Here is a 21874-nt window from a genome sequence, read left to right on the forward strand (position 1 = left end):
GACTCGCAAATGACTCTTTGCACTCCAGCGATGACCATTTGCAATGCCCAACCTGCTCTTCACACTACATTGGAGACCGTGTGCGATGCTCAGCTGCCTCCTTACGGCCTCTGCCAACGTGAAAGGAACTCTTTGCACCAGACATGGGAAAGGTAACTTTTCAGTGAGATTAACCTGGTCCCTGTCTTTGATCCGTGCTTCATCATGGTCGACATTAACTTGTGACTCTTCCCCGCTGTAGCGTGACCAGATGACCATGAGTGGGCACCTGGTGCCTTTGAGTGCTATTTTCACTAAATGGTTAAAATTGGAACATCTCCAGTTTTACTGACTGTATTCGTGATTCGGGTATCATTTATTTATTAAATATGTACTCTGTTTTCTACATTCGGTTGGGATTTTTCTTGTGTTGTGTTTTCACTTTATTACCATTTGTGTGCTTCATTAATTATATACAGATTGCCTCTAAGTTACGCTTGACTGCTTTTGCGCCAAGCTATGAGAAGGTAAAGCACCTATTAATTTTGTGACTTTTGTGGTTCACCTTGATGGGAAATCCTGTTGTTGCCTGAGTGGGGCTTCCACCCCCCTCAACTAATAATTCAATTTCTTACAATATTTTATTATAAAAGATATAAGTGAAAGTTGTGCAATAGAGGTGTAATCATAGACGTTGATGCAAATGAAATAGAAATTCAAGTTCAAGCTTTCACAGTAGGTTTTTGAATCAGGCCCCCAGGGCCTGAATCACAAACCATTTGCATCCATAAACTTATGTTTATGCCTAAAACATTTACACCTGCCAGGTATTCAGCAAAGCACACCTGGAGGTGTAAATGACTTTACTGCTTCATCATTGCACATTACAACTGCATATAATTAAGCAGTAGTAAAGTTCAAGCAAGGTGCAGGGAGTGGGCAAATCAAGGTGCGGTTTATCTTGGGAGCTTGTGAACATGCACAAACCTGTGAGATTGTTGGCATTCACAAACACCTTTCTTAATGGTGTGGAAGGCTTTTGGACACAACATAGAGTTTAAAATATCAGAGAACATAAATATCGAAATAAAAATATTTGATTAAAAATATTGTGGTATAGAATATCGTTGTCAAGAATATCCTTTTTGATAAATAATATTGTCTTTAAGAATGTCATTGTTTTTAATATAGTTATCAAGGCCCATTGAAATGAAAAATATTGTTTTTAATTATTTTAATTTATTTTAGATAGTATACTCATTTAAGGTGGTAGTATTGTTGGTATAATTGTGATTAATTTTATAAAATGTATTCTGTAATTTTAAGTAATGAACTATTTTTTAATGTTGTTAGTAATTTATCATGTTGTTGGGAGTTGTCGGGTTTATAGGGGATAGTATCGGATGTTATTCACATTAGATTTTATTTTCATTTGACAGTAATTCTTTTTATTAATAATTTATGTTTTAATTGATTCTTAATTATGTATTTTTTAAGTGTTATATATTTTAAATATAAATTTGGATTTTTATTTTTATTTTCATTGTATTAGTAATAGTAAGTTATATTTCACTAGTGCAGGGGTCCCCAACTTTTTGGGTAATAAGAGCTACTAATGTTCAATGAAAATCATCCTGAGCTACTAATATTAGTGATGTATTAGTGACCACCTTACCCAAGATTGTCAGCAGAGATCACATCAGTGCATTAAGTAGAGTTTCCAACAGTAAAGTAAAAAGGGCTTTGACAATTTGAAATTACTATACATGGGTAATACTAAAAAGCCATAGCTGCAATCCACCTAACACCAAGGTATATAAGTAATACATCTCTCCAACTCAAATAGTAGCTTTAAATACATTTTGAAACTTCAACCATTTTTCTCCAAATATCAGCTTATGAGTTCTGAAAATACACGCATTTTCGTCTTTAATATATTCTTTTTAATTTTGGTATAAATAATAATAATAATGATGACAATAATAATTCAGCCAATCAAAAGCCTCTAAATTAGTAGGCTGGGATGCACACAGGAAATCTACTTGCAGGTAGCTCACTAGCTACTCGTTAGAGACACCTGTACTAGTGGGTTGTTAGGGTTGTAAGGAGCTAGAATGGGAATTTAATTAGGTTCTAAATAAACAGAATTTATAGTGAATACGTTTTTAATTGTTAATTATTTAATTGATTGCTAATTATGTAAATAGGTTACTAGTGAATTATTGAAGTTACATTTTAGTTGTGGGATGCTGGGTTTGTACGGGCATAGGATAGGAAGTTAAATAAAATTAAATGCTATTTAATTTAAAGTTTTTTTGTTAATTGAGTATTATTTATCGATTATGTAAATGTATTAATTAATAGGTATTTGTGCAGTTTTATTCATTTTGAATATATTTATATGTATAGTACATATGTATTTGTATGTTTTGTTATTCTTCTGGTGAGTAGGTTGGGAAGAAAATAAATATATACTTTTTTGTATTCATGTTTTTATGTAATTCATTAATTGAGAATTCATTATGTATAATTCGTTATATTTATTAGTTTTTAAAATGTTCTAACTTTATTTAATGTAAATGTTTGTGAAATTGTGCAATTAAATGCTGTTTACATTTTGTGTGTTTTTAATGTATGTATTTAAATTAAATAAATAAGTAATGATTGAATAATTTTGTTATTTTTTTAGTAGTTAGGGAACTTGATGTTAAATGCCATTCTATCTTTACCTTTCATTTGTAACTGATATATTACTTTTTTATTTTTGTTGTTAAAATATATTTATGTATACTGTAGTTTACTGTTGTTTCAGATTAAGTGTTCAAAAAGTTTCAGTAAACTAACAAGACTTGTATTCATACATATAATCTTTTTGAAGTCAAACACTACCCTTTCCCTACCAACACAATAAGAGACTAGTAGGCTTTTCAAGGGGCACCTCTAAGGTGCCATCTGGGTGCATGTCATAATAAATATGATACTAGCATCAGTACAGCTTTATTAAGACAAGGGGCTCTAAGGCCTGCTGTAAGGGTGACTTCTGTATAGTACATGCAGTGGGTATTGTCATTGCACACAGGGTGTGTGCAATATTGTGTTTTTAAAATTACTTGTACTATTTCACGCAATTCTGTGACGGCAGTCTACATGTGCTTGAGTGTGGGTCCTTTAGGGTGGCATAACACATGCTGCAGCCTATAGAGACCCGCTTTAGTACCCAAGCCGTAGGTACCAGGGGTACCATTTACTAGGTACTTACAGGGGTGCTAAAGTCCTTGCCAGTTGTGTTACGATTAGACATTTACTTTGTTTTAAGGGGAAGAACACCGGCCTTAGGGGCCTTGTTAGCAGAGGCAAGTGTACCTTTGGTCAAAAAGCAGCAGTACTAAAGCAAAAGTAGGGGTGACTTTCCTACACCCTACTGTTGCTTGGGCTGGAGCGGAAATAGTATGTTTAACTCCTTCAAAGTCCAAACTTTCCCTGCTGTTGCTTAGACTAAAATGGCAATAGTAATTCTAAACCCCCCCAAAGTCTAACACTTTCCTTACTGTTGCTTACACTGAATGTGACTTGTAAATCTAACCCCTCCAAGGTCCAACACTTTCCCTAGTGTTGATTAGATTGGAGTAGCAATAGTAACTGTAACTCCTCCAAATCCAACAATACCCTTACTGTCATCTAAGGGCTCATTGCGAGTGTCGCGGTCTGTAGAGCGCTACACTCATGGTTATGGTTTGGACAACCACCAATGCGGTGGTCCGACAGCCACATTACAACTGTGGTGGTAGGACCATCAGGGACCTGCCAGCTGCACCAGGAACTTGGATCCCGTCCGTCTGGCGGTGGCAGAGGTCCTAATCCACCAGGGTAGCGCTGCAAGCAGCTTTTTCCCAAGAGAATACTACCTCATTCTCCACCAGCGGTTTCATGGCGGTGGCACTGCCATGAAAAGGCTGCCGGAGTACAGGTGCAGGGGTTTCCAGGAGGGGCCCTGCACTGCCCTTGCACTTGGCACGCCATGTACGCTGACCTAGCAGGGAACCCATAATAGCTCCGGTGGGGAGGTCGCCGCGTATGCGGCAGCCATCCTGTCAGGAGTTTGGCAGAAGGAGTTTTCCGTCCACCAATCTCGTAATCAACCCTTTAGATTGGAGTGAAGGTAATAAATGTAACTCCTCCAAAGTCTTACGCTTTCCATACTGTTGCTTACACTGGAGTGGAAATAAAAAATCTAACCCCTCCAAAGTGGAACACTTTCCCTACTGTTGTTAAGACTGGAGTGAGAATAGTAAATGTAACCCCTCTGAAGTCCAACACTTTCTCTACTGTTGTTTGAACTTAAGTGGTAGTATATCTAAACGTTCCTGAGTCCAACATTTTTCCTAGTATTGGCGAAATAGGATTTTTTAATCTTTTTTTTTCATATTTAATTTTGTTTGGTTTTAGTTTTTCTTTCATGTTTAATTTTAGTAGATGTTTTGGTATTTTATTGTACTATTTTATTTATTGTTGAAATTAATAATATATATTGTCATTAAATTGTTTATATTTTTCACATTTTTAATCCATATATGTATTTTTTATATATTATAGATCCCGCAAGAAGTGTGCAGCCAGATTCCTCTGTATCATCTTATAGAAGATGACCTGAAACAGTACTCGGAGCTCACCAAACTGCTGCTGGAGGTTTCTCAGCAATTTGATGAAAGTGGCCTCAGTCTTGACCTCGGTAAGGAGCTGGAGTCGGAAAGGAGAGGGCCCAACCAAGTAGTGATGGTTAAAGGAAAGTTGAGGAGTGGTAGGGTGAGAATGGAGGGCTAGGTCCAGCCATACTGTAGGCTTAGTCTTTGTTCAAAGTTGTACATATACACCTGTGCAGAGGAGTTTGCGTACATGTCTAGGTGTATGACTTGGCCCTCAAAGTTCAAGGTCCATGTAATAGCAGGTGAAACCTTTAAGAGGAGGATGTGCAGGGCTGGGCCCGCTGCAGCTGGCACCAGTGGTGCCAACGGAAGACTTGTTAACTGAGATAGTAAGACCCGAGTGGCTGAATACCATTCAAACAGGTGTAGGTGCTGTGCGGATATACGTGATCAAAAGGAACAAACCATGGCTTCTTTTGTTAGAAATCATTAATCAATGTACATCAAGGGATTTCCTCTGCTTCGGACTCAGAACTCTCTCACTTGCGCACATTACTTCGGTTCACCCCTTCTCAAGGACATCTTGGTAGAGCAGAGGATATGGAGGTTTTGTTTTTAACATTTAGAGTTAAGCAACTCAAAAAATGAAATTTCTGTGGCATGGGACTTGGTATTTGAACGTATTGGCCTGATAGCAGGACACTAGTGACTAAGGGCCAGATGTACGAAAGGATTTTACCCATTCTGTGTTTATGGGAAAAAGCTATCGTACATATGGCCCCAAGTTCCTCCAGGGCTTGCCTTCTATGGTTCCTGGAGGTTTCTCCCATGCACAATGTCACCCCTTTATTAATATGAGCCACCATGGAAAGCAGAGCCTGACTCAAAGATTCTACCACACCTTGATCTGACACTTTGAGTGTGGCCAAAAGGCTTATTATGCATGACACGCCTTCAGTGCAATCTCATGCAAAGCCATTTCACCATCAGATGCTATCCCACAGCAGTTCTCTGTTAAAAGTTGTGTTACACCACACAGATTGCATATCACAATCCAGACGACAGACTCATCTTTTTTGAAGGCTTAGGGATGTCCTTCACCTTCAGGGCGACTTGCATGCTTACCTTAACTGGTGCGCTTTTTGACAAGCCTTGTGTGCCACATAACGGCACATGTCCCTTCTCTCAATATAAAATGGAATGCTGTTCAGAGTAAAACTCTTTAGTTTAAACAATACTTTAAAATCCTTATAAATTGCAGTAGTAAATAGTGATCCAGGTCCACTAGAATTATGCAGCACTGAAAGACAAAGTTCTGTGGCAGAGTTGACTTTTTTTTTGTTATTTTAACATATACTGACGCATCTGACACAAATGCTATTCAAACACTATGCAAAATACAGTAGCTTGTTAAGAAAGAAAATGACACATTCAACCGATTCTATCAAATCTTATTAACCAACACATAATGATGCTGTCTAGCTTGGAGGGCAGGAAAACACTTTATTAACACTGCCCCTTTGACAGCCAGAGTAATTGTTTTTGTAAAAGAAATACATGCAGTGGTGAACTCAGCAGAAAACATGCCCATATGTACACATTTCCTGTACTAAAAGGTGACTCTTCCCTTTTGTGTGTCTCAGTTTTAGAACCGGTGGTCAGAGTTAGGTTTACAGTATGGGCCTTTAAAAAAACCATTTCCGTTAGGAAATAGCCCTGCAGAACAATATTGTACATATGTCTAATTTTTGTATTTCAATGGGAAACAAAGTAGGATTCCAGATGTCAGCCCTTAAATCAGAAGTAGAAATATTATGCCCACTGCTTTTAAAGATCACCAGCCACCACTGCTGAACCGAGGTGGCAGGGACCAGAGAGGGCAGTACATCAACAGCGTTGTCTAATCTTAAAACTGACAAAGATGCTCAAATATCTCAGGTGGAAAAACACCCTAACCGCCCGCCCTAATTTATATTCGGAATTGGGTCACGTGACCGGGGGCCCACCAATAATTGTGCGAGCCTGGCTCCCGTGTCTAGTTTAGGTCAAACAAAGAGTGCTTTAAATGGGCCGGTACTGTCCGGTACTGAGTACCGGCACTTTTTTATTTTGAGAGGGAGAGTACCGGCATATCTCAAGAAAAACGCAATACTTTTAATAGGAGAGTACCGGCACTTCTCAGAAACAAGCAGGTACTCTGGGACAGAGTACCTGCACTTTAATTTTTCCATTTCAAGCACTGGGTCAAAGTGCTTGCGAAAGTGGCAATACCGCTGATACTGCGGGAATGTGGTTTTTAGCATTCGCTGGTTGCTCACACTTTCCTATCACACCAGTAGATGAGCTGCTTTTAACTGCGGTACTCTGTCTCGGCTGTGTCGTCCTCCCCTCCTTCTGTGTCCCATGTCCTTTCCTGGGCGCCGTGTCTTTTTAACGACAATGTTTTTTCTTATTATTTATTCCTCTGAGCAACCCAACGTTTCTATTAGAAAGTATATACATAGCAACCAAAGCATGGGCGCACAGGCCCATGTTACATCCGGGGGATGAGTATATATGAGGCCGCTGGTTTGCTGCATCGTGTGTGTGAAGATGAAGGATTATCTACACAACTGATGATGCATAACGTGTCACCGGCACCTTTCGCTCCATCAGTGCTCCGTTTCCCTTCCTCTGCCCGTCTCCTTCCTTTCCCTACTCCTCTTGGTGCCACGCCTCTGTACCCGTGTCTTTCTCTGTCCATAACAGCGGGGGTTTGGGGGTTGTGTGGTTACCTTTGATGATGTTTGCATAAAGAAAGAACAGCCACTCAGGAGCCAGATCTGTTTGTCACCTGAATCCTGCAGGAACACACTACTTACAGCTTTCAGACCCTAATCCTCTCAGGTTCTGAGGAGAAAACAAAGTGAACATGAAAACAGTAATTACACAGACAAAATAAGCATAGATACACATTTAGCTGACACCTTTGAGGAGGAAATAAACGTGGGTACAAAAAAACAGCTGTCCATATTCTGGATAATAGGCCATGTATGTTGACTCTCTGCAAAGTCTTTTCCCACTACACCTTGAATCTTATTTTAGCCATTCTAGCCGTCTGGCAGGGTACTGGAGCTCTCTGCTTCGCATGCAGATAGACCATGAAGGAGCCATGGGGCTTCCTCAGATGTGGCGTGGTGTCTACAAATAGAGCCAGTAGGAAATTACATTCATTTCTCTTGCAGCCACCATGTTGTTGTCAGTCAGTACTGCTGCTAGCGTGTACCTAGGTGAAGCCTGACAGTTTAGCAGGAGCCAGGGTCCAGATCCAGCAGATGTTCAAACTTATCATAAGGTACGAACTGGCACTAGTTAGCTGAGCTTCTGGTCCCAGCTGTAGGCCGGTACCAGGAATATTTAAGAGAAAATGAATTTACAGTAGTTATACACAGAAACTCAATTGTGGCTACTTCGTCCAAGCACCCATCTCCGTTTGTGGTGCGCAATAGTACTCACATAGAAAATCAGGCATCCGACATCATGCTAACGACTGACAATAGTGACCCTCTTTCATACTAGGATGATCCTGATCCTCTGAAGGTGATTCTAGGAGCCTCTTCCGCCACTCATAAGAGGGTCTATTGGGCTCTCCCAGGTGGCACTGCAACTGCGCCCATTATTTCACTCTCGGCTTTAACCCCCTTTAGTGGTCACCCTTCATGCATTGCCCGCTCACTGCATAACTAGGAATCCAGCAGACCCACATCCCAGGTGGATCCTTCACCTGTTAAGCTCTGTCCAACTCTGCAGTAATGTTTCAAGATCAAGAATTCCCTAGGAAAACTACCAGATGGTAGCTGAAATTACTGCTGGTTAATCCTGCCCTTGGCCCCACAAAGGCTTTGGCAGGGTCTATCAAGATGATTCGTCAGCTCTGGCTGCTAGAAATGAACGCTCTGTACGCCAGTCGTCCATCAAGAAGACTGACCCCATGGGAACTTCAATTCACTCCCTTACCTGACTGGGGTCGACTCTTACTCACATGTAATCAGTTCAACATCTTACCTTGAGTTCCCTGCTACCTCCTCCCCATTCCCCCAACAAACAATCTTTCAGGAATCACATTCCCATGAGGGACAGGGCAACACACCATAAAGATGACTACATTTCCGGGCAACCATTGTCACAACAGTAAATATGGCATCAGCTCTGGTGCATTTTTTATTCCAACCATTTCCTACAAAAAAAAGTTTCTAAGAAACATGATGTTGTCTAAACGTGGCAGTCCTATGCTTGTAATAGGAATTTAAAATCTGAAACAAGTGGAATCGTCGCATTTAATTTTAAAAGAACAGAATGAGGGATCATAGTAGGTAGGTACAGAAACCATGTTTTCTGTTTGATGCTCATCACAGGAAAATATGCTTCTCATTGGTGCAACGAAAAGCTGCTGTGCTTTGAAACACTGTAACCCGAAGGCATCGTTTAAACATGCACTGATGACCAAAATAAATAATAAAATGATGCAAATTTGAAAGACATAATCGTTGGCAAAGTAAAGTGTAGGATCAATAGCCCTGGCATTGAAGTCCACTTCTTTTAGGCAGATGTGCACATGTGACCAGAGAAAATGCCGTCATTCTTGGTGCAAGAAGCCAATGGCTCGTGTAGACAGGACTCCTACTCCATGCTGTATGATGTGGTGGGTGGAAGGAACATGTGAAGGACAGTTGAATAATCCAATGGGTGGACAATTCTGACTCACAGCCCCCTATGTATGTATTTGTTTATTATTATTTTTTATTACACGGAGCATGCAATACAACTAAGCTGCCTTTACGACCAGCCTAAAAAGAAAATAGTTACAGCATGATAGTTCAACAGTTTTATATCTTCTTGTCATGAATGTGATCATCTCAATACCTGACAGTGGGCAACATTTTTGCAGGAATGTCTCCGGTATCGGTGACCGAACAACGCACACTTTATATACTTTTACAGGAAATTCGAACACTTCTCGTTCGTGTGCCACAAGAGCTGAACTAGAAAGGAAGTAAAGAGAGTAAGAAGTGACATTTTGGAATACTGGATGTAATCAATGAAGACGATAGGTGAAAAAGATAGTTATTGGACCTCTTGGTAGGCTTCTGATATACCCAGACATTAGCGGGAATTTGGGTTGGGCACAGTCCAGCCACAAGGCAATTATTATTCACCTGTTTTCATCTTCCACTGGGCCGCTGACAGCTGTACCGTCCTTGTATATTACCCTCCCTGGATGCCAAGTACTGCATTTGAGTTGGCTTGTACAGTTTTTAAGAGTGTTCTATTATGACTACAATGCCATCTTTCAGTAACTGCTGGTCGATTGGCTTGTGCACACCAGTGTGTTCTCTACACTGCTCCACATAATTTTGAACTACTTTTGTATCTCTGTGCATGAAATACTTGTTGATCTGTCTGGCCCTCTTCTGGCAATCTCATTCTGCCCTCCTCCAGTGTAGAATGTCTGTAGTCTGCTAAAAGCTTCACTCTGAGGCACTTTCAACCCATTGCCATGACTGGCATTCAGAGCACTGTGCTCAAGTTCTTCCTTTAATAGTTTGCAAGTGGCACTCCGATATCCTGCTTGCTCACCTATACATGATAAGCCTCTGCTCTCCGGACAAGTTAGTGACAGGGTGGGGGTCACTGCAATCCATAGGTGGCCATGGTGTAAATGATGGGCTTGAAGCAAAATTCCCTCTCTGAAGCTGGTATCAGGGGCTAGATGTGGTTACAGCTGACTCTTATGGTCTTTGTGGGCTTCCTTTGAATAACCTAGTCTTTGTTCCAAGAGCTTGTCATCCTCACTCTAGTTGAAGGCACACTCCAGGCATGCATTGAAGACACAGCACACTGAAGACCTCTTCTTGGGGTCCAAGTAGCTGTGGACTTCGGCATTCTGTGGCCAATGATCGATTCGGGTGTTCCATGCATGGGATCTCGACTCCACAGGCAGGATAGAGCTAGCATGTGCTGCTAGTGTTGCCAGTGTTGCTCTGCTTGAACTGTAGCAGCTGATTATTCATGAAAAGGGCAGCGATATAATAGGTCAGGCGGCTGGGTGACCACTCATAGAGTAAGTGTGTCTAAGAGGGTTACTTACTCTCCTTCTTCCATGTAGCCTTACGCAGGAGAATTGAGTATATATATATATATATATATTTCTTCAACAGATGAACAGATAGCCATCTGACGGCTGCACCGATCCCATCAAGTATCTCCCAAATCTCGAAATCGATTAAATCCAATGCGCTCGTATTTAGTTCATGAATTTATTTTGTTATACAGGTAACACAGAGTCCTGAGTGTGATGTCTGTCGACGCGTTTCGGCAAAACGCCTTCTACTGGACAGTTTGGCTGCTCAGCCAACATCATTTACATATAAATTTTAAGTCCTTCATTTATTTCCATAACACTTTAGTGTACTGAAAAAGCGGCGGCCATTTTGAAGCATGTAATGATCATTATTTAAATACAACACTTGATAAGAGAATGAACCTACATTAATGCTAATACTTTCAGAAAAAATTAGAATTAAAAAGTCATAAATATCAAATATAATAGAGAAAAGGCAATAGCTTCCAATAATTCATAATGTTCGGTCATATAAAGACATTACTCAAATGACAGGAAAAGTAACAATATAAATATAAATATAAACGAAGGAACTGTAGTATCATATTTTTAAATATTTCGATTGTCATTCGTTATATATAAATATAATTATTACTAACTACTTAATATCCTGTATTAAAATTCTATTTGACTATATTATAGTGCTTGAGTATATATCTAATGCCTATATGATCAAATCTGATTCATCTCTATCCTTATCTGTATAGCAGGTAATTCTATAGACACATGTAGATAGGTTGTATTCAAGTAAGGCCTCAGCATAAAGTGCAAAGTGCTAAAAATCTATACTGATAATAAGTGCAAAAAAGCATATAAAGTGCATCAAAGTGTTACAAAACTCCAATTAAAACAGCCAATTCTATTGATTTCTTAGTCCCATATCATATTCCATATATATATATGTATCTCTATATGTGATATTACCTATTCTGCATTTGCCAAGTTACAGGGAAGTGAAATTAAAGAATCATCATCAATAGCACAGTACAGATCTATATAATCATTCATAGGACCTAATGACACCTAAATTTCATTAAACTATAGTGTGAACTCAGAATAAAGAAAATTACTCAGTCATATTTACTTTACAAATTCTATCATGGCATGTTTATATAAGTTAATTATGATCTTCTCACCCATCCTTAAAAAGAGAATGTAAATAAAATACTGCTGAAATAGCACTACTATTTTTAGAATTTAGAAAACATAAAGAGTCTCTTTCTAAAATGAGAATAAAAGCAGTAAACGGTATATTATCATCTAAGATGGACATAGAGCTCAGCATCAAGATTGTGCCCCAAAGGGGATTCGGAACCCAATAGTAAAATCATTTTGGATTCCATTTGTCTGAGCTCAAGCGTTCTGTTGCCAGCTCTGGGATTGTTTTTGATATGTTTGATGCCATAAAAGGATAAGGTACTACATTCTCCTTTATGTGCCTCCCAGAAATGTTTGGCCAAAGGATAGGTTTTGTCATGATTTTTTATGGCTCTGAAGTGTTGTAAGAACCTGACTTTTAACTTGTGAATGGTACTTCCAATGTATTTTTTATGACATCCACATTCAATTACATAAATCACAAATTCAGTGTCACATGTGATTCGATCCTTGATCTCGCACTGACGACCATCAAAAGTTTGGTATTTGTATGTATTTTGAGCGTATTTACAGGCCTTGCAATGGCCACATTTCCAAAATCCCAAACTTTTTTGGCTCAACCAAGATGTGTTGGTTTTTGCTGAAAAGTAGCTTCTAGTTAGATAATCTCCCAAGGAACGTGCTTTGCGAAATGTTATGGACGGATGAGTTTCTATGTGATCATTGATAATAGGATCGTTCTGTAAAACGTGCCAATTTTTTTGGAGTATAGTTCTTAGTGAGTCATGTTGTTGGTTATACTGAAAGAATACTCTAGGTGCTGAGTGTTGGGAATCATTGCTGGTCACTGTGTTATTAAAAAGTAACTCATCTCTACTTTTATTCCTTACTCTGTATAGTGCATCACTTAAAATTTTTGGAGGATAACCTCTACTTCGAAACCTGTCCACCATTGCCTTGGATTCAGAGTCATATTGGTTCTCATCAGAGCATATTCTGCGAGCCCGCAGTAGCTGGCTGTATGGTATGCTCCATTTAAGTGCATGAGGATGCCCACTATTAGCATGTAATATGGAATTACAGGCCGTGGGCTTTCGATATATAGTTGTCTCAAGATGATTTTTTTCTACTTTTAGTAGGACATCTAAAAAGGAGATAGTATCTCTACTAAAGATAGCATCTAAATAGATGTTGAGTTGGTTGTTATTTAGTACATTTATGTATTCCAACAACAGTTGTTCTGTGCCGTCCCAAATAATGAACAAATCATCGATATATCGCACCCACAGTATCACTCTATCCATATAGATGTTGTTACTTTCTGACCATGCCACCTCCTTCTCCCACCAGCCCATATATAAATTGGCATAGGTGGGAGCAAAGGATGCCCCCATAGCTGTCCCTTGTTTTTGTAAAAAGCTTTCATTATCGAAAAGGAACAGATTGTGTGTAAGGCAGAATTGTAGCATTGATAGGAGCATATTAGTATGCTCCAGGAATTCAATGGATCGTGTTTGTAGAAAGTACCTACAGGCCTGTAATCCATATTCATGTTTAATGGATGTATATAAAGATGCTACATCCATGGTGACCAGCAAGTAGTCTTTATGCCATGGGATGTCATGTATCTTGGTCAAAAAATCATTGGTGTCACGAAGGTATGAAGGTAGTTCTGTGACAAAGGTACATAAGAACAGGTCCAAATATCGTGAGGTGTTCTCGAGTAATGATTGATTCATACTGACTATTGGTCTACCTGGAGGATGGGTTTTGTTCTTATGAATTTTAGGTAGGAAGTAAATACATGGAATTTTAGGATAGTCAATTTTCAAATACATAAATTCATCATAATCCATCAATTGCTTAGTATACCATTCATTTAGCATATCATGATATGTCCCTTGGTATTGGGGTAAGGGGTTGATCTTTAATTTCTCGTAATGCTCTCTGTTCATCAATTGCCGATACGCTTCTTTAGTGTAATCAGTTGTATCCATGACAACAATGTTGCCACCCTTGTCTGAGGGCTTAATGACAATTGAAGAGTTCGACCTCAGTGTATTTAGATCCTGCCAATCTCGTTGCGTAAAGTTAGATCTCGTCTTTCTCGATGTCTTCAAAGAGCCCTTACTACGAAATTTGTCGATGTCATTAATCACTAACTCATGAAATATGTCTATCAAATTGCCACTGGGTAGTGGGGGATTAAATCTGCTCAACAATTTTAGATTACTTTTATCATGAAGGTTAGTTATAAATCCCATCTGGTTAAGCGTATCTGTACTCTTGTTTGTATCATCATGTATGGAACATCTAGCTTCATTGCTGTCATGATCCAACTCATTGATAGCTATCAATTCTGAGCTATCAGCAATATTGAATCCAGAGAGTCCAGCCCTCTGGTTGACGTTGTCTACCATTCGATTTATATCTTTGTTTGAGAAATGCTTAATGAGACGTAGTTTGCGAACAAATTTATACAGTTCAATACGGGTGTTAACATAGTCCCATTGAATATTAGGGCAAAAGCTTAATCCTAAATCAAGTATACAAAGCTGATTATCAGTCAAGGTACTGTGCGAAATGTTCACCACAGTGCTCAAGTGATTCAATTTATTGACTGGTCCGGGATTAAGTTCTAATTTAATTGTTGGTTGCTTCTTCTTCTTACCCCGCCTCGTCTTCCGCTTCCTCGGCCACGCCTGCGATTTTGCCCAGGAGGTGGCGTGACCATTTGCATGAGGCGCATTTCCCCCTGAAAATCCAGCTTATTACGTGGTAACTCGTCAGCAGAGGACTCTATTTCTGAACTGTCATCTGCAGATATCTGTGGTACAGCACAATCAGCCCCATTCTTGGACATATCTTTGGTTCTTGCAGTATCATATTTTCGAGCAAACGTATAAATTCTTCCATGCTCATAATCCATCATGTCTCTGTTGAATTTATGTGCTTTACGTGATTTGATTTCTTCTTCCTTGTATTTGATCCGTTCTTCCATTTTCGCTAACTGATTAGAAATTTCTTGTTGGTTGGGCATCTTTTCTAATTCTTTTGTAAGTTGTTCAATTTTAATGATTTGTTCCTCCATGCGTCTCTTGGCTTGAGTGATTAGGGTTCCCATGAGTTTGGTTGAGCAGTCTGCTGTTTGCATTCTCCATTCCTCCAATAAATCTGAGTCCATATCTCCTAAGGTGGGTAAGATTAAAATACGTAGACCTCTAGGTATTCTACCACTTTCGATGTATTTAGTTAATGAGGTCATTTCCCACCATTTTTTAAGTTCAGAAATACGTGCTTTTTCTAATTGATGTATAATATTGGAGGTAGTTTGTATCTGAACCCCCATGGGTCCACTGCTAATTTTCGAGTTGTCAAACAGCTCGGCTGCTGCTTGTTCCCACAATTTTCTCCGTTCAGCCATTTTGCATAGGGTTTAGCAATGTCTTGTTACTGTTCAAATGTCAGATTTCTAACTCCTAACAGAGAAAGTGAAAAATGTAGAATAGAGGGATATGGACAAAAATTCTATAAAACAGGACTCTGTGTAGATATAGACCTTTCAACTGCTAAATACTGTGTAGTTTGTGGATAGTTTCAGATTTTAAATTGATCTGCTTCTGTAGGACAGGAAAGCCGTATGTCAAACGTCAAAGTAAATTCTTTCCTGCCGTTCGTTTTCCGTTTATTTTCCGGGCCGTGTGCCAATTATTCATACGAACGAAGAAACGCTGATATCCAGCCATATATACATTTGTTTTTTTTTTTAGGAATATATGATTTAGTGCAATACACCTATAATTACTGCATTTATCACATTTTGATTGCATGCACCACACTTTTATCCACTAATTTGATCAAGACAGAAGTGTAAGAAAGCATAATGGGTTCTCTGATCCAAATGAATGCAACACACCCCATATAAAGATCAGTAAATTAATCTTCATATGGGATGTGTTGCATTCATTTGGACGAGCGGGGCAATTGACACTCCATAGGTCCTTATGTACTTCAAACTTTTAATCTTACCTTAGGGAACACTAATATAAATTATTGTTCACCATCAGATTATTTGAGTCTCTAAACATTGGGATTCCATAGCATAGAATTTTTGAGAATTGGGAAATAGATTTTCCTACAGAAGATCTCCATCAATGTTAACATAGTAGATCCCACCCGGTCAAATGAATTCTTTGGCCAAACAAGGAGCAGGCCCTATGATGAAGCCTGTCATTCAGGAAGGTCAGGATGTTGCGTCCTTATCACGAAAATGTTCCTATGACACAACATCATTGGGTCCATAAATAGTATTTTTCTTTAATCTCCTCCATTGATGCAGGGCATGCTGCACTGTTGTTTTGGTCAACTGTAGAAGTGCCTTAAAGTCACCTTTGATGATGAGTGATGCAGAGAATCTTCATTGACTGATTATGTGCAAATTGGCTGAACTTGAAAAACTACAATGCCAGACTTGTGTGACTCAGTGAAGTTAGCACTGGAGAATTGACTACAGTCAAAGGATAAGGCTGGCGGTGCTCTGGGTCCTCTACAAATGTAAGACAGGGTTGAAAGGAAGGAGGCCAGATGTTTTATAAATCCCAATGTAATCTTCTTAAATATCCCGGAGCCACCTTCTAATCAGCAGCAATGGAATTATTCCATATCCTGGTAATTTGTAATTCTGTAAGGTGAATCCCTAATTCCCAAGGTGGCGGCACATGCAGATTAATTTTCATCACTGAACTGTTGTAATACTGCAAACAGTTTGAGCATCAGCTAGTCGTTGTGGCCATATCCATAGAAATCTGTAGCAAGAATCAACGGCAACTAAGATGTATTTGTAGAGAACTGGTGTTTTGGTTTGTTTCGGGGAGAACATGGCAGCCGGTGTAATGGCAGGTCGTTAGAACGCGGAGCGCCAGGGGAACCCAGCCAGTGCTACGGAAGGCACAGATGTGCCAGCTCACCTGCTACGATCTGGTGAAGTGTGGAAGTCGGCCTGGTGGGGCCGTGTGGTAGTTTTGAGCCACCCTGGAGCTCCAGAGAAGCTGCATTGCTGTTGCGTGTGTTCCCCTCCTGGGGAGCTGGGGCATCGTCAGCACAATCGGTGTGGTGTCCATGGCAGAAGTGGCGGCTGTGCTGGCGGTGAGAGAAAATTCAGCTGACAAGTATTTTACGCCACAGCAGAGGTAGGAGCGTCATGGGCACTATTTGGAAGAGGGACAGAGCACTGAGGGGGGGGGGAAGGTTCCTGGTGTAAGGGTTTTGAGAACCCTGTGTCAACGGTGGGTGCTATAAAAAGTAAGAGCTGGAACTCGATGGGCCCAGGAGGGAGAGGTGGCAAAAATCCCCTGGTGTTGAGTACGGAAGAGGGTGCTTTGTTAAGGCAGGGGACAAAAAAAATCTTGACTGCCACAACTTTCTGTTTCTGACAAAGCTAATCAGCAGCTACGTAAAGCCAGGGTGGGAAAGACAGGAAAATTAAATAAAAGGTCCTCTCACACTGGGAAACTGAAAGTAACACCCTCCATAAGATCCTAATTTAGAGTCCTTCCAGTGGTAGGCTATACTAGTGAACCCTCAGGACCTCACAATTTAATGGCGGGAGAAGTGAACAAGGAGGTTTTGCCTCCACCTGAAGTGGAGCTGGGAATGGAATGGTGGAATGTGGTGCAGGAAGGAGGAAGTGCAGGTGATTGAAGAATGTGGAAATAAATGTGGAGAACACGGCTGAAAGCATTAATGGAGAACTTTTGGATTGGCAATCTAAGAGCCCTGAGGGGAACTCTACAAGGAGGTACAGGAGCCTATGCAGGTCCTGTTGGAGCCCAAATTTGGGTTTTCACATTCGAGTACCTCCTCCGAGACAATGATTTTAGCACTGCCTGAGGAGATTATAAAAGGTTTTGCGGTATCTGGAGCAACTGAAGGAAATATTAGGGAGGCCTGTGAAATATTGGAGAAAACAATTGATTTGCTGGCTTAGAGAACTCAGGTGCTAGAAGAATTGGTGGGGGCTATGAAAGAAGAAATAAGGAGGAACAACCAGGAAATTTGGCAGTTGAAGGTAAATGAGCAAGAAATGCAGGATAAGCTGGAATGACTGGAGAATGCTTCAAGGAGTAACAACTTGAGATTCCTTAACATACCTGAGGGGGGGTGGAGGGAGATGATTTAAAAGCAAATGTGGCTTCCCTTATCAAGAGTACATTGCAGATAGAGGAAAGGCAAGATGCTATTGCAATGGACGTTCAGAGGATTCATAGAGACCCTTTTAAGAGAGATCACATAAAAAGAAGAAGCATAAAATTCTGGTAAACTTTCTGACTTACGCCCTGAAGCAGAAGATTCTGCTAGAGGCCTTAAAGTTAAAATCATTAATAGGGAAGGTGTTTTCTTTTGGGACAAGGTCAGATCTCTCTAGAGTTACTTTGAACAAGCAATGGGAACTAGAGAGTCGTTTAGAGGAGTTTAAAAAGTTAGGTATTTCGGCTTAACTTAAATTCCCAGCCTTCCTGCAAGTGATGTACAACAATAAAATGTATAATGTGGGAGACCAAAAAGCAGCAGATGAGTTGTTAGAAACTATTAAGAGTAGAAGTTCAGAGGTTTGAAGGATTTGCTTTTTTTTTTTTAGGCCGGGGTATCCCAGAGACGCTCTTAAGTCTATCATCTAGCCCATGTGGAGGCAGGGATGGGTTCTCCAAGGGTCGGGACTAGGAGGGAGCACAGGGTGGGGAGCATAAGGGAGAACAAAAAAAATCCTCATTTACTCTATGCATGATAGATAGTGTAGTTATTGGGAGATAAATGGGCAAAGTTGATAAAGATCAGGGGGGAGACTGTAGTTTGATTACAATTATGACATGGACTGTGAACAGGCTGTGCACTAAGGGAAGAAGAAGAATCATTTTGCAGTATTTGAAGGACTCTTCAGCTCATATAATAATTTTGCAGGAAACTCATCTGACTGGAATAGAATGTACAGAATTATTTAAGTCACAAAAGGGGGTCCAATTTTTTATTTTTATGGACCATAATTTTAATACTAAGGGGGCTGCTATTGTGATCAAGCATCACATTAGAGCAGCATTGTTGGGTGCAGCCTCTGACAAATTAGGAAGGTGGATTATAGCTAAATTCCAAATATACAATACTGTATTTACGTTAGTGGGCTTTTATGATCCAAATTGCGATGACATTGACCCTATGAGAATGGTGTTTTCCCGCCTGCTGGATTTTTTCAGATCCAGTTATAATGGCAGGTAATTTTAATGTGATTTTAGATAATAAACTGAATAGGTCGTTGAGAGCTAGGTTAACCGCCATGCTAAAATCACAGGCTTATTTTAAGATGATGATGAAAGAATTTGGATTGTGTGATATCTGGAGACGGAGAGTAGGAGGGGGCAGCAGGTTTTTTCATTTAAAAACAAAAAGTATGGTCATGCTTCCCGGACTGATTATTTTCTCGTTGATCAAGCACTGGTGGAGGTGGTTGATGTGATAGTTTATTCAGCGGCTCACTTGTCACTTGCGGCAGTGGTATTAACAATAAAGTTTATCTTAAAAAATGAGATAAGAAGGTGGACGTTAGATCTCTCATTGTTGCTGGAGAATGATGTGGTAGCACAACTACGTATAGAGACAGAAGAGCTCTTTAAATTACATTTAGGCTCAACCCCCATAAACGTGGTTTGGGACGCATACAAAGCACTTATAAGAGGCAAAGTTATTAGTTTCACTAGTTTCAGAAACAAGAAATATAGGATGGAAATAAGCACTTTAGAAGCAGAAATGGTTGAATGTGAGTGGTTAATAAAAGACAGGGCTGATCCGTCAGGCAAGTTAAAGGGAAGGCTGAGACAACTAAGGACGCAGTCGGAGGAAGTACTGCAAGTTAGATTATGAAAAAGATGGGAAGCAAGTAAATTAGCCCACTTCGAATACAGGAAAGTTCAGGAACATTGTTAGCATGGAAAGCTAAAACAAAGCAAGTTAGAAGTACTATTAGAGAGATCTATTGTGCGCAAATGGGAGAGAAATGGACAAGCAGTGTCGATATAAGGAAGGCTTTTCTAGTTTTTTTTTTCAGGGCTTTATATGGAAGATAAGGCAGTAACTAGGGAAAAGGTGAGACATTGATTGAGTATAGATACCCTACCTAGATTAACAGTTAAAGAGCAGACCCATTTGAACAAATCTCGTAGGGTGAAATTTGGTCAGCACTTAAAGTAAGTAAGGAGGACAAAGCTGTGGGTCTGGACGGTATTCCGGTAGAGTTGTATAAAGTATTGGAAGAATCTATAGTGCCAATTATGACAGCTCTGTTTGGGGAGTTTTTTAGAAGGGTCTGCCATTACCAGTATCATGGAATGATGCTATAATTACTTTGATCTTGAAGCCAGGAAAGAGTTCATCGAGTTGTGAGTCATACAGACCTATATCGCTCCTGAATAGTGATTACAAATCGATTTAATGGGGTGGTGGTAGGACTCTTGCAAAAGGATCAGAAAGGGTTTAGCAAGGGTAGACACTTTCATGAATTAACGTCCAATCTAATAGGAGCTATTGATTGGCAACAATGTATGTTTCCCCTCTTGCAGTTATTACAATGGATGCCATGAAGGCCTTCGATAGAGTTAACTGGTCCTATTTGGCCATAATTTTAAAGTATTAGGGACTTGGGGAAACCTTTTGTGGGATGATTGGCAAAAATTATCAAGCTCCTTCAGCAAGGCTATTGGTTAACGGGAATTTAATGTCCTCCTTTAAAATAACTAGAGGTACGAGGCAAGGCTGTCCGCTCTCTTCAGTACTGTTTAATCTGTATAGTGAGCCTTTGGCTAGGAGGACAAGTCAAGATCAAAGGATCTCCCTTTTTTCTGCTGCGGATGGGAGAAAAAAAGCTTTTTTATATGCAGATGATATGATGTTAAATACATCAGACTTACAAACAGCCCTCCCAGCAGTTTTGGACATCGCAGAAGATTTTGGAAAAGTGTTAGGCTATCGTGTTAATGCAGGGAAGACAGAGGTAATGGTGTGGAACCAGAAAAGGGAGAGTCAGTTAATTAAAAACAAAATGAGATATATGGGCCTTAAGATTGTACAGGACATTAAGCAGATACCAATGGTCAATCTAAAAAAAGTTCTGACAGAATGCAATAAACTGTTGTGGGGTGGATACATCTGCCCTTGACAATATTAGAAAGAGTAAGTTTGGTAAAGATGGTGATTTTGCCCAAGGTCAGTTTTTTGTTTAATACAATTCCCTTGCAAATGAACAAGGTATATCTAGGAAAATTTCAACAAGCCATTTATTCATTTATATGGGCACGTAAAGGGGCCAGAATATCTTGGAAGAAGTTGCATAGAAGAAGAGAGAAGAAGGACTTGCAATGCTAGATCTACAATATTACGCTTGGGCTTTCCAACTTAAGAATGCAAGGTTGCTTTTCTCCTCTTCAGGCTTGTCCGATGTTGGATGTACATTTAAGGCTATGGTGGGGGGTGTAAAAGGGCCAGCAAATCATTTCTTGTTTATGTTCGGTGACCCCAAATATAAAAAATAAAAAAATAAAATAAAAAAAAAGTGGTGCAAGATATGGCAAAGCTGTAGTATAGCATAAGGCAGGTAAAATGCAGAACATTATAGCCATAGGTTCTGAATACTTGGGAGATCTATTTAGAGAAGGCAATCTACTCCTGTGGTATGAATTATATGAAGAGACTGGGGGTAAATTGTTAAAACTAAAGTATTTGCAGCTGAAAGGGTGGTCACAGAGAAGTCGAGTGAGTCTAGGTCTGAAGAACCAGCTGGAGGAGAAGATAATGGAAAGACTCCCACCCGCAAAGGAAGTGGCTACTTGGCATTGGGAAATGTTGGATTTTGGCAGATGGGGAGTTCAAGCTGTCAGAAGACCTTTGGGGAAGCTGCTTACTGGGTGTGCAACTACAGGATATGTGGCAAGCTTCAATGCGTACTTTATTT

The 21874-nt window shown here is 39.9% G+C and overlaps 1 protein-coding gene across 1 annotated transcript in view; it reads left to right on the forward strand.

Annotated features, from left to right (window-relative positions):
- LOC138249957 (HAUS augmin-like complex subunit 4) overlaps positions 1-21874 on the forward strand; it is a 401626-nt gene that overhangs the window by 368885 nt on the left and 10867 nt on the right. Inside the window, exon 3 of the mRNA XM_069204230.1 lies at positions 4573-4708. Within this exon, the coding sequence (XP_069060331.1) occupies positions 4573-4708 (136 nt within the window). The remainder of the gene's footprint in view (positions 1-4572; positions 4709-21874) is intronic.

The sequence above is a fragment of the Pleurodeles waltl genome, chromosome 8, assembly GCF_031143425.1.
Source record: "Pleurodeles waltl isolate 20211129_DDA chromosome 8, aPleWal1.hap1.20221129, whole genome shotgun sequence".
In the NCBI taxonomy this organism is placed as follows: domain Eukaryota; kingdom Metazoa; phylum Chordata; class Amphibia; order Caudata; family Salamandridae; genus Pleurodeles; species Pleurodeles waltl.